The sequence below is a fragment of the Amblyomma americanum genome, chromosome 4 (genome assembly GCF_052857255.1).
Source record: "Amblyomma americanum isolate KBUSLIRL-KWMA chromosome 4, ASM5285725v1, whole genome shotgun sequence".
In the NCBI taxonomy this organism is placed as follows: Eukaryota; Metazoa; Arthropoda; class Arachnida; order Ixodida; family Ixodidae; genus Amblyomma; species Amblyomma americanum.
Genome location: NC_135500.1, coordinates 96,860,424 through 96,874,094, shown reverse-complemented (window position 1 = coordinate 96,874,094; position 13,671 = coordinate 96,860,424). Strand labels below are relative to the sequence as shown.

Sequence of the window (13,671 nt, the reverse complement as noted above, 5' to 3'; positions counted from 1 at the left end):
CCATACCGTAGCGTACCACACTGTACCATACCAAACCAAACCATACCGTAGCGTACCACACCGTACCACACCATACCGTACTATACCATACCATACCGTAGTGTACCGTACCACACCATACCATACCGTACCGTGCCACACCGTATCGTTCCATACCATACCATACCGTAGCGTACCACACCACACCATACCATACCGTACCATACCGTATCATACCATACCGTAGCGTACCACACCGTACCATACCATACCGTAGCGTACCACACCGTACCGTACTGTACCACACCATACCATACCATTACAATACCTTATTATTCCATATGCTGCCATGCAGCAGAGAGTTCTCTCTATTGCTGGCACCAGAAAACTCAAGCAGTGAGAATGCAGGATGCACTACAAAACATCAGAAGAAATTTGTCGAATGCAAAGAAAGTGTTGTCTGTAGTATACCGGGTGCCTAGCCGTGACATGCTTGAAATGCTACATCGGCCAAAATGGCCGACGCTATAATGAGCAGCAGGGAGAACATGGTCGCAAGGAACGCCAATGCACTGAAGGATCCATCTCATCTCATTGTATTGCCGTTCTGGCAGCAAAGGGTGTAGGCGAGAATTTGGTCGTTGCAGAACTTTGTATTCGCACAGGAGAATATCTCACATGTGAGATTACTGAATTAAAGAGAGATTCATCGTTATGCCCATGATTGCATGAGCGGTCCATAGCATATAACAAAGACTTGAATATCTTGGGAGTCGATGTTGTATGACGAAGGGCGCGTTTGGTCAGCGCAACGTGTGGTTTTTGTTTTTCCGTACCGTTCTCCTGATTGCGAGTGCAGGCATGTAACACGCGATCAGAATAAAGTTCAGTTGAAGTAGCGCCTGTGTGGGTGTTATTGTCGTCATGCAGTGTCGAAAGCACATTGTCGGCGCGCATAAAACAGCTCATAAACGTCGATACCAGCCACGTGTCGTAAGACGCCCTGGTGACTAGCGGTCCACTAATTCGATGGAGCGACAATTTGCAGTGCACCTGGCACATGACGAAAGTGCACACCAATGCTGGAGATAGGTTCTTACAACCTTAGGTAACACGGCGATAGTTTCTTTAAACAACAGAATGCGATTACTGTACCGCATGGCTCGAATACACCGAAGTAAACGTCATGTCTTTGTGCTATATAAGGGTGCATCACATATAGCGAGGTGACGCCGAATTGTACGGAAAATCGTATCCATCGCCGATTTCGATTCGTTCGTGCAACCAGCCATTCGTGGACGCCTCGTAGGAGCGGAGTAGGCTTAACTCGCGCTATCTTGGTGTTAGAGGACCTGCCACACAGTTCTAGAAACGCCCCGGTGCGCTGCCTTCGGACTGTTTAGGGCCCCGTTTGTCATCGCCCACGGAATCCTTAGCGCCATCCGCTTTGCCTTTCGGTTTGGCCGACTTCCCGGCTTCGCTGCGTCCGGTTGCCTTGGATCTGCCCGTAGCTTTTGAATCCGGTGGCGCCGTACGCGTGGCGGCACCGTCTTGCGCCGGTTCCTCGCGCCCTTCGACCGCTGCAGAAGCGCGGTGCAACGGTTCGTAGCTCGCGTAGCCCGGGTAGACAGAGAAGAAATCGGAGTACCCCGGAGCGAACGTGCCAGTGTAGCCGTAGTAAGGCACCGGAGTAACCGGCGCGTACGGAGCCGGGTATGGAACCGGCTGGAACGGCATTTGAGGAGACCAGTAGGAACCCTGGCCCAACTGGTACGGCGTGAAGACAGCGTAAGGATTCGCCAACGACGGGGCCCCGGGTTGAGGCAGGAGTGCCGAGCCCGCATATGGAGGAGGCATGGCACCGCCATATGGGGGCATGAATGGCGCAGCCCAGGGATACGGGCCTTCGGGTAAGAAGTACTCATCCATCTCTCCGTCCAGGTATCATTCGTAGTCGTTTCCTTGCGAAGAGTAGGGCGGCGAAGCCGGGGAGTTCAGCGAAGGAGGCGCCCAGCGTACCTGGGATCTGCTCACTCGGGTACTGCTGGATGCTTCGCCGCGACGCGCCGATCGCTCGCTCGAACTTTGCGCGGTTGCTTCCGTAGATCTCCGGCTCCCCGGCTGGTTGTCCTCAAGCGTCGTAGCGTCGACTTGCCTGCGACGCGGTTCCCCATCTGGCTTGGATGCAGTGGCGGTGGATCCTACGGCGCCTGGTGGTTTGGATGTCTTAGCGGGAGGCTTAGGCTCCTTGCTGGGCTTTTCCTCTTTACCGCGCGGTGCTTTGGTGGCGTTGGCGACGCCATTGCTTATCGAAAGCCGTTCAATGGAGAGGGAGGGTATGCCCGGCGCGTCCGCCATCTTCGACGTGCCCTGCAGTTGATGTGACCCAAGTGTTAGCCGTTTGTCGTCCTGCATTGGTGACATTGTGTACCCTCTTAGAAACAATCTCAGGAAGTGTCAACATGTGGTCTATCTGTCAGTCCGCCTCACTTTCAGTCCTATCACCGAAAGAAGGTGAACTTGGCGACGAGCGGGCTCTCCTTCATGATACCCGACATCAGTTATTTAGCTGAAAAATCTGGTAGGAAGACATACCGCGACGCATTGATGATGCGTTCGTAGTCCCGATTAGCTGCCAGCTTAGCCGCTACCTCACTGTTCCTGCAGGAGCATAAGCAGGAACGCTAAATAATGATACATCCTGCGAGTAGTGCGTTCTTAGTTGCAGTTATCCACCAATACTGCAGCAAGCGCCTAAGTGGTCTGTGCAGCTGGCATATTGTCCCATTTAATGCAAACGTAGGCTACATGTAGCCGTAAGCTGTTTGATCTGCCGAAAGAAGCTCTGTTATACCCACGCCTAATAATAGTCGTGTTGGATACCTACGTAGGGCACAACGTTTCTGAACCACTTTGAAAATCATGGCAAACCAAAACGCTGTTCGCCCAATATAGCTACGGCACTCACCTTCGGAACCAAAGGTTCGGTGGACTCTTCTTCTGCCTTCGCTTGTCCCTTGTTCTCATTGCGTGCGTTGATAATTCTGGCGCTGCTGGTTCGGATTACGTTCGGCAAGTTTCCGCGGATGACGACGCCATGCTCTTTGTACCAGGCCGCGGTGCTGTCATCCACCACCAGGAGGCGCGTCTCGTTGGGCCAAGATTTGATGCGTTCCACGACGTCCCGATGGCTAGCGCCCTCCATGTTAGCTCCGTTCACCTACGCGACCCAATAGGAAGCACGAAACGCTAAGAAGCAGAAAAGTACTTTGAAAATATATCGAGAAAAGGTGGCTAAAATCACCATTTAAGAACATAAAATCACGAAAAAAATGGAGTAGTGCATGTACCTACAAGACTGCGTGAGTCACCATTGCAAGAGCAGTCACTAAATCAGCGCGTTATAAGTCATGTAAGAAGGCACTCAAGTGTCGGTAACGTGCACTCTGTGATATACAGGTCCATTATCGTGATAGCAGCAGAGTAACAATGGTTCAGCATCGTGGTTGACGACACCACTGTGCGTTACTCGAGTTATGCATGCACGGTATTGTTACCAAAGGGAAACGGTGCACGCATCAGCATTGTACACAGGGGCTTCAGTTTTGGTCTCACTCACCCACCGACCATCTTGAAGTTAAGCAAGAAAACCAGGATGCTCAGGATGCATGGCACAATGGCTAGCGTGTGGAGATACTCCAAAGGAAGGACAAAAACAGTAGGCGACACTGAAGCTCCACTTTAATGGTATGACGCGACAGTGTTAATGGGTTGATTGGTCATTCTCTACTTGACATTTATAGATCCCCGGGAGTCATACCACTCCTGACGCAGTGGTCCAGCGGTTAAGCAATGCGCCACTGCCCTGCGATGGCAGGTGCTGCATGATGGGGCTTGTGAGACTCAGGTTGCTCTTCACGAGCCACCTCTCGTGACCAATCATTAATACAACCGCTATCTGCCACGGTGGGCAATTTGCGCATAGTCCGGTGGGCAGATTCTGATAACGTCCCAAGGTCACGTAACCTAGCCGCCCACCTGCCACCTAAGTTGCTTCGCTGGGGATTTTTCGTGGAGCTTTCGCTCACGACCAAAGACGCCGAAGACGACGCTTTCTGCGACACGGTACCCTTGACGCCATCGCGTTAAAGCTACGTTCGCAGGGAACCGTAAAAAAATGACAATGAAATTGACCCGTGCCACCAAAGGAAGGACAAAACTTATTGTGGGACGATAAAAAAGAACGAAAAATAAAGTGTCCCTGCCCGTGCGTCTAAGTATAAAGGGCTTCCAAAGGAAGGACAAAAAGTATGGTGGGGCAGCCAAGAAAGAATGTAAACCAATAGGCCCCTGCCTGCGCCACTACGTATAACAGGCTTCTAAAAGGAAGGACAGTATCACTTGCCACTGTCCGCACGTCTTTTATGCGTGAGATCTGTCCGGGATTGGCCGCATCGCACCAGCTAGCCGGTTACAATAGCCAATGCGGACATCGTGACTGGCATGTGCCCTGTACACTTGGGTCATGAACTCCGCCAGTACGGCATCGCTAAGGCGAGTGTCAATCGTATGTCCAGAGCTTACGCATGAAGTCACGCAGCCCTCGGATCGAGCCCGTAAACTCGACCGGCTGGAGGACGCTCATGGGTGTTTCTTAAGTCATACTCAGACAATCTCTTGACAGACACTGGAGACACACACAAAAAGAATTGGTGACATGGTCAAGAATCTTGCTCGTAGAAACAAAATGCGCGAATAGAGGGAGATAAAGAGAAAAATGGAAGGCAGGGAGGTTAATTAGGAGAGTGTTTCGGTTGGCTACCCTGCGCTGAGGTAATGAAAGAGTGGGCGTAAAAGGGAAGAGGGAAAGGGGTTCACGAGCAAGGATACCAGGCATGGACACTGGCGCTGCAAAGCCGCAATCCGCTGTAGCAGCAAGATGCCGGCCTCAAGAAACGAGAGTGCTCTGCACGCCTTGTGAGCCGCCGATTGGTGCTGCCTAGGCAGGACGAGGACCAGATAGGGAAGTGGCAAGCGCAGAGTCATAGGTATATCTGCACCCTTGCCTCACCTAATATGCTCGTGTTTTGTCATCTAGGCAGACACATGCAGCCTGCCGTACAGCAGACAAGTATACTTAATGCGCACCTTAAAATCGTGCAAATCTTTTTAACTTGCCCAATGAGGACACATAATGGCCAAGGGGCGCTAACTTCCGTTCTCTGCTCTAGTCCTGCCTCACGTCGTGTCCTCTGTCTATCTGCAGAGTGTTTTTTTCAGGCGAGATTGTTTGTATAGGCTTGAGGTAGTGCCCGCTTCACCCAAGCACTTTCATCACGTCATTATCATCATCACTACAACTATGTGTACTGCAGGAGTGAGGCGTTCGTCATGTATACGGGCCTAAAATTAAACAATGACACACCCTGACATACTCTAACCGACAATCCCCTCTCACCTCGACGATGCGGTCCTTGACTCGAAGACCTGCGGCTTCAGCCTGGCTTCCCTCTTCGACATCGATCACGGTGGGCAGCTGCCGCCGGTTGTCCGCCAACAGTGTGAAGCCGTACCCGTCGAAGTCGGGCCGCCTTACTATGTGGCAGAGCCGAGGTGTGGGAGCGTCCGCCGTAAGTGCCGCCTTGTCCTTATCCTTCCGAAGCGACGTCCCCGAAACGTCCAGACGCGACTCTGACCTATCTGAGTCCCGGCGCTTTTCGGTGCCGCCAGAGCCGCCCCTTTCCTTCGTACCCGAAGGGGCAGCCGAATTTAAGCTTACATTAGAATCTGAGCCCCGGGCGCTCTTTGCTGCCGCGGAGCCGCCCTTATCATTCTGCAAATGAAAGAAGAAAAAGACCCCTACTTACAAGCTCCAAGCAAACTTTAAGCGATAACTCAATGTTCTAGTGTGTTCCACAAATCGTTATGAGGTTACTGGGGCACACTTCCGTAACGTTTCACACATAAATGGTAAAAACCTTTAGGAACGACAAAAAATTCTTTAAAAAAATACAGATTTCATAATGCATGACCTTCCGTAGTGGTTAAATGGCAACAACACTGGGTTGCTGTGCACGAAGTAGAGCAATCTAATCTCTCTTGGCACGCACTGGCGTACACAGCTAGTCTACATCACAGCGTACACTGGCGGAAAGTCTCCGTCATACTGATAAAACCTGTGGGCCCCAAGTCCCTTCATCTTGAAAGTTACACGAGCCTACTGTGTCCAGCCGATACTGCGGTCTGTAAAGCCGAACGTTCGACACGAGCGTTTGAAGTCACTTGCTGCTTTTTCACGTTGTTAGGGTTGGTTTAGTTTATCAGTTTAACGTGCCAAAGCGACTCAGGCTATTAAAGAAACCGTAGTGAAGGGCTCCGGAAATTTCGACTACATGGAGTTCTTCAACCCCAGGTGGTCGAAATTTCCGGAGCTTCTTCACGTTGTTCCTTCTTCAATACTTCAATGCTTCGGATTTCACCCATGCACATCAAGGCGCAGTGCACACACGAAATTTCGTATACAACGCCAGAAATTATCGTTTTTTTTTCTATTTATATAAGAAAAAGCCAAAATTGTTTTCCACGTGTACTTCTTCGTCCTTGGTGTTTGCGGGCTTGCACAGTCGCAGTCTTGTAAATGCAACTTATGGAACGGAGGACATCCTTTAGGTAGGTGGGTTGACTGTATCGATGGGTGCGTGACTTGGGACCCAAAAGAATCCGTAGAATGCCCAGGATAGCCGCAAGAATACAATACACTGCTTACATGGCTCGATTCGGTAGTCCTGTATTCTGGTTCGGTGCAGATTCTTTCTGTTTGGGCGATGAATGAGCGAAACGACTGTGAAATGATCCGTTGTAACTTCACTACTACGTCGTGCTACTTTGAGCTAGACTCATCTATTCTGCGTAATATGTGTCGCCTGCAAGGTTTTCCAGCATCTCCACTCCAACTTGATTTGCACATTTTGCACTGCGCAAGCAGAATATCGTTTTTTTTTTTTGTTGTATTGTGTCTCTAAGTCGATATCAGCGATGTGTCGCTTCTGTTGAAAGAATGAGTACAACTTGCAGTGTGAAAGCGACATGAACACACGGATGGCATGGTTGAAGAACTTCACGAAGAAATAAACCGAACTTGCGGCTAAACAGCGTGACAGCGAGAATTATTGACGTCATGTCAAATTGGCAACAATAAGACGCCGTCAAAAAATCCCCTGAGGCTTTTCTGACTAGACAGCAGACACCAAGCATTCACTTTAAGCAATTCGCTAATGAGCACTGTGGATCGTCACCCGAGACCAACAACTACAGTTTGAGATCAGTCTGTATGAATTTTTCTCCTGTTTGGATCTGCACAAAACTCTGGCCAAACCCCCCCCGTGAGTATGTGCGTCAGAGGCAACAAACAACAACTAAAGCCCCAGTGAAAAGTAGCGCTTGGTCCTCCAAGAACCGTTTATCATACGCCGAGACCCAGTGAAGCCAAGCACTCCAGAGAAAGAGGAAGGGTGGGAACGGAAATAACGGGAGGTAAAGGGAGCGTTATAATACGAATGCATGATGTGTTGTGTATCTGTCTTGATCTCCGGACAGTTGAGACAGTGGGCACGCCATCCGGAGTTGCGGACAATTACAGCGGTGAGAGTAGTATTATGTGAACAATGCGGAGGATGTGTTATTGTTCCGTATTGAGGCGCAGCTACAGAATGTGCTGTATTCTGTTATGTTCTTCCAATTTTCGGCTGTTTGCTCTTTACATGTTACGGCTTATTCCACTAGAACTGTCGAAGTTCGATTGCGCTGCTGCCATGGAGCCAGTATTTCCAGCTTGAGCGCAGAGTGTTCGCAAAATGATAACACTGCACGCCGGCATTGCGGTCTTACTACTATCAGTATACACATGTTCGCTCTCTCTTTTGGGGTAGGCCGGCATTATGCCCGTAGCATTTACCAGCCTCTTCCTTTCCGTTTTTCGATTACATTGTGCATGGCTTCATGTCTTCAGACCGAATACCAGTAATAATACTGAGAGGGGGTTAGAGGTCGTGATGGTAGGCGTTCCAAATGCATTACAGTAACACTCACATACGAGGCCTCCCTGCTGCAGACTTACTATAACGACATCATGTTAGGTTGCGTCAGTCCCCTGTAACCTCACCTTATCGGAGCGAGGCACAGCAGGGGTCATCCCGAACAACAGAGCAGCTCGCAAAGCATTACAATGGCACTCTTTTTCTTCTCCGCTTCATCTTGCTTTTCTTCTTCTGCATCCTGCGATCGCAACTGTACGCACCTGTCAGCAATAAACTGCAAAACATTACGGGGTTTGAGTTCAGATATGGAATCGACAAAGCGACATTTATCCCGAGTACATCAGCGAAACCGTGTTAGCTCGTGGCAGAGACGTACGCCAACATACAGACTCCGTGCTTCATAAGTACACCTTATTCTTCTTGGAAGCAAAGCGTGATCTGAATAACCCGGCCTACTACGGCGGACAGCGTGTCACGTCTCTTCACATTTACAAGGTCCGGATGTTAAAAGTGGCCGTTCATGTATTAATACTAGCTCAGTCTAGCTGCCAAAATGCGACAAAGAGCCCGGCGAGAAAGCCGTACCTATATGAAATGTTACTATAGCAGCAGCGGAGAAGCAGCAATTCACGAACAACTTTACATTCTAAACAATAAATAAAATAACTTGTCCCACCATGGTCCTTTTCGACTTGTGCGCCATGCTCCACCAGCTTTTAATCCCTTATTGTGCTGCTTGATTCTTCTGTTAGGGTCCACTGTGAATCCAATATAAGTGTGCCCCTTGTACTTGGGATTCGTGCAGTAGAGCAAGTAGCAGCCGTAGAACTGCTCGACTTCCATGACCGGCAGACATATACACGTTTCCCTGAACACGACATAAGAGATACTTCAAGTGATCGGTAGTCCCTCCTAAGGTTTCTTAATAGCTAACCGTATGAGTGGACTATTGTTACACTTGCATTTCGACCGCAACGTCCGTTTAGCGCTCTACGGGTACGCTTGTATTTAAATTCGATCTTACCGCCATGGATGGCATGGATGTGTTAAAAGTGGATGGATGATAGGAGCATTAGGAGCGTCTTCCTTGAAACTGGGCAGTAGTGGGGGTTCAGTTCTCTTGCGATATCAGTAATATTGCCGACAAAAAAAAGAACATCAAATATCACTTCATTTTAATAAATGCTAACTCCATTATTGTGTAGATCATTTGAAGATTAGATCATTTGAAGACTTTTGTGCGACCCTCTGATCATGTACATTTAGTAGCATGCAGCTTATAATCAGGAACTTTTGTAAACAAATAAAACTATTCATATTTTTTTAAATATGCGGATTGTCTCAATAAATTTGCATTGCACATACATTTGGTGTCAGTTTCGTTTTTCTGGGTCATAGTGAACGTTCCTGTTTCATATGAAGTCGCCAAAAACAGAGTGCTGTGCTGTACGCGTAAATAGGGGTGTTTTCCGAAGCTTACCAAACCAGAATTAGTACCGTCAGAACAACTGAAATAGACTTAAAAATGACCCAGTGATCACAAAGCCATTCGAGCACTCGCCGAAGAAGCTCCGCTGTTCGAAATTGAGACGGCTTGAGCCATTAACTTGCAATCTTACTCATGAAGCACCGCACGCAAAAAAAAATAGTTAATCTAGCTGCGTGATTTTGAAGGCAACGACTGGCGTAAGCATTGCTAGAGCGTATACTATTACACTACCATCGTGTGCAATGGCGCCCGTGTGCGATGTCAGTGCATGCTGAAGATCCCCAGGTGGTCGAAATTATACCAGAGTCCTTGTTATACAGATTAAGAGTGTCGTGCTCTACCGACTGATCTGGCTGGGCGGACGAAAATATTACAGATTATTAGAGAACTCTCCAGTACGGCGCCTCTTTCTGTCTTTCTTCGTTCACACCTCTCCTTCATCCCGACTCTCACGGCGCACATGAGGCGTCCACCCAGATGAGAGAGAGAGTAACTATACGTCCTCCTCTTTTCTCAAAACCATTTTTCATACGAGGAAAAATTGGGTGGCTTAGTGGTCAGGGCGCTCGGCTGCTGATCTGGAGTTCCCGTGTTCGAACCCGACCGCGGGGGCTGCGTTTTCATGGAGGCAAAACGCTAAGGCGCCCGTGTACTGTGCGATGTCAGTGCACGTTAAATATCCCCAGGTGGTCGAAATTATTCCGGAGCCCTCCACTACGGCACCTCTCTTCCTTTCTTCTTTCACACCCTCCTTTATCCCTTCCCTTACGGCGCGGTTCAGGTGTCCAACGATATATGAGACAGATACTGCGCCATTTCCTTTCCACAAAAACCAATTATTATTATTATTATTATTATTATTATTATTATTATTATTATTATTATTATTATTATTATTATTATTATTATTATTATTATTATTATTATTATTATTATTATTATTATAAAATTGGGAGGGTTTTAACGTGTGGGATTCAGTTCACCGTGTTCATATTGATGCACTTGAGAGAATTCCGTATTTTGCTCCCAGGCTCGTCTTGGGTAAGTACACTCGCCCTCTTAGTTACACTGTGTGAAAGAAAGACCTAGGCTGGGTGTCGTTTTGTTAACGTGTAAAAAAATCTACAATTGAGACTTTTTTATATTTACCGCAATCAAACGGGAATCTCGGCGTCTTCGTATCTTTATTTCCCCCATTATCTGTCTTCCCCAAAAAAGATCACAACTGTAAAGTACGACCTTACACCTCTAGGACTGATCTTTTAATAATAATTGGTTTTTGGGGAAAGGAAATGGCGCAGTATCTGTCTCATATATCGTTGGACACCTGAACCGCGCCGTAAGGGAAAGGATAAAGGAGGGAGTGAAAGAAGAAAGGAAGAAGGAGGTGCCGTAGTGGAGGGCTCCGGAATAATTTCGACCACCTGGGGATCTTTAACGTGCACTGACATCGCACAGCACACGGGCGCCTTAGCGTTTTTCCTCCATAAAAACGCAGCCGCCGCGGTCGGGTTCGAACCCGGGAACTCCGGATCAGTAGTCGAGATCCGGAGTTCCCGGTTTCAAACCCGACCATCAAAAAAATCTTTTTATTTTGTTCGGGCCATTGACAACCTTACCTGCGGATGTGGTGTGCCGCAACTCTGTGGAAGGATTTTACAAATCTCTTTCATGCCTCTGGCACAGCGGATTCTTTTTGAATAAATAACAAAGATTAGGATGTGCGAAAACACTTGAGGCACCACCGCTTAAAAGGCAACCGCATGCAAGACCAAGGTCAAAGTTCAAGGTCAAGGGCTAGAGGCTTCATACGTACCCCAGGTTTTTCAGCTTTGCAAGTGAAGTAGTGCTCTCGCACTAAAGAAAAGCAAAGCACGTCCGGAAGGACAGAGGCGTAGAGTGCATCGCCACATCCAGCCATTATATATATGAACCAGTTTTCTGAGGAACGGCCAGAGGCCGGGTCTCCCCCGTCACCCTATTTCTCCTCCGCTCCACCAAGGACCAACTCCGCCCGATCCAATTGATCTGGGTCCCTGCGCACTCATCCCATCCAGGGAACGAGGCTGCCCACAATCATGCCCGAGGATTCGTCGACCGGGATGTGTTGTCGCCCTTCCTGCGGACGGCGAGAGATCGTATGGTTACATTTCATGACATAACCATGCACTACCGCTTAGGTAGACTTCTATATCCCCCCACACATATTTCTCTAATCAAACCCCAAGAGGTTGCGGGGAGGTAACTCCAAACGAACACCTTCCCCAACCCTGCGATATATGCCCGCATATACCCTGGGGCCTACTGTCCCTCCTGTCAACTATGTGGCCAACATGCCACTCTGTCCCGCATACTCTGGGCTTGCCCCCAGGACTCCCCTCCGCGAGGTTTGCAGCTCTCGAATCCAGACCAGTGGGAGGCCGCATTGCTCGGTTCCGACTCGGACACACAGATCCGGGTTGTGACAAGAGCCCTAGAAGTCGCCGAACGCCACGGGCTCATGGCCACTTGATGGGGCTATAGCCCCTCACCAACTACTACCTTGGTCGACGAAAATAAAGTTTATCCTCCTCCTCGTTGAGGAACGGACATGACACAATAACTGTCTCACTTCTATACGTGGACACTTCAACCGCGCCGTGAGGGAAGGGAGGAAGGTGGGAGTGAAGGAATTAAGGCAGAGAGAGGAAGAGGTGCCGTAGTGGAGAACTCCGGGATCTTTAAAGTGCACTGACGTCGAGCACACGGGCACCTTTTGCGTTTCGCCTCCATCGAAACGTGGCCGCCGTGGTCGGGTTCGAACCCGGGTACTCGGCCGCAGTAGCCGAGCGCCCCAATCACTGAGCCACCACGGCGAGTTAGATGAAGGCGGCTTTCTTCAATTCATAATCTTTTCAGACAGAGCAAATGGGCTCGTGAAGTGTACTGCGACATTCTTTTTATAGACCCCAAACGGTTCGGTGCCTCCACTATATAGTGCCTTTTGCGCTATTTCTCTGACTCCTTCATCCCTTTCCTCATGCGCTGATGCTGTCCTAAAAAAGAAACAAAAAAAACCGCGGCGCCGTGCTTCAATGGAGGCGAAACGCAAAAGGTGCCCGTGTGCTGTACGATGTCAGTGCGCGGTAAAGATCCCCAGGTGGACGAAATTATTCCGGAGCCCTCCACTACGGCACCTCTTTGTTCTCTCACTCCCTCCTTTATTCCTTCGCTTACCGTTCACAGACCATGCTGTTTTGCGGCTGTCGTCCTTTTTTGGTGTCCACCGGCCTCGCTTTCATACCCCACAGGTATACCCCACAACTCCAAAACTAATTCTTCGGCGCTAAACAGTGTGTCCTCTATTCAAGCTGTTTTCGATGGCAGTTCCCCCAAAATGCAAAACTTTTACCGTCCCACATTCTAAATGAATTATTAGAAGATCATTTAAGAACCCTAAACCTACTATCGTTATGAAAGCAACCGGCGCCCCGCAATGCAACGAAAAGGCAGGTGTGGAAATATTCTGTCCGCGTCTATATAAGGTGGTCCTTTTCTCTGCGTCTTCCGGATTACACCCAAATTTTTTCAAGCAGCGTTTCTGGGAGTAGTGCTTGCTCTTCGCAAGCTACATATCTATCTTTATTTCCGCAGTGGCAGTCATTACTGATTCGTTATCTGTGCTCTTCCCTCGCTTCGCCTGTTCACTCCCCGCATATTAAGCACATTCTTATTTCTGATTCCTTCATATTTGAACCTTGTACATTTAATATGAGTTACCGGTCACGGAAGTACAATAAATCAGGCAAAGGAGTCCCTCGGCGTCCCCGTGTTACCCATCCTCCCAACTACAACGTATATCAGAACAGCTATAGGGTTCGGTGACGTGTGTTATTAGGCGTGCAAAACAGGCCTCTTACGCGCAAAACAGGCCTCTTTTGAATTTAACTTATTATCAGCAGCTGAGATTATCAACATCTTAGGATAATTGATTAGACAACAAAAGAAAAAAATCAAGGGGTGGGGTGCCCTTAAATCTCTTCACGTGCGGAAATGCGAAAGCATTTAGAGTACCGCACGCATCGGCATCCAAGAAGGAACTGACAGGGAGCTGCGCAATTTCGTGTAGACGTTTTTTCTGGTCTTTTGTGACGTCACCAGCTCGTCGATAACTTCTTGTTTAGACAT

At 48.8% G+C, this 13,671-nt stretch overlaps 1 protein-coding gene across 1 annotated transcript; it reads right to left on the bottom strand.

The window, feature by feature from the left end:
- Nucleotides 1–1,311: 1,311 nt before the first annotated feature.
- LOC144130270 (uncharacterized) lies at nucleotides 1,312–8,219 on the bottom strand. Its single transcript, XM_077664230.1, has 4 exons — nucleotides 8,141–8,219; nucleotides 5,438–5,812; nucleotides 2,948–3,199; nucleotides 1,312–2,349 (listed from the first exon to the last, which is right to left on the bottom strand). Exons 1-4 carry the CDS (start codon nucleotides 8,168–8,170, stop codon nucleotides 1,924–1,926), a joined length of 1,083 nt encoding a protein of 360 aa, XP_077520356.1. The 5' UTR covers nucleotides 8,171–8,219; the 3' UTR covers nucleotides 1,312–1,923.
- Between the last annotated feature and the right edge of the window lie 5,452 nt (nucleotides 8,220–13,671).

What these genes read in the sequence shown, in the direction of transcription:
- LOC144130270 (XM_077664230.1), bottom strand. Translation starts at nt 8,170, where the DNA reads ATGACCCCTGCTGTGCCTCGCTCCGATAAG. An exon ending in TCAAGGACCGCATCGTCGAG is followed by an intron (nt 3,200 to 5,437) that starts GTGAGAGGGGAT and finishes TGGGTCGCGTAG; the next exon opens with GTGAACGGAGCTAACATGGA. An exon ending in CCGAACCTTTGGTTCCGAAG is followed by an intron (nt 2,350 to 2,947) that starts GTGAGTGCCGTA and finishes CATCAACTGCAG; the next exon opens with GGCACGTCGAAGATGGCGGA.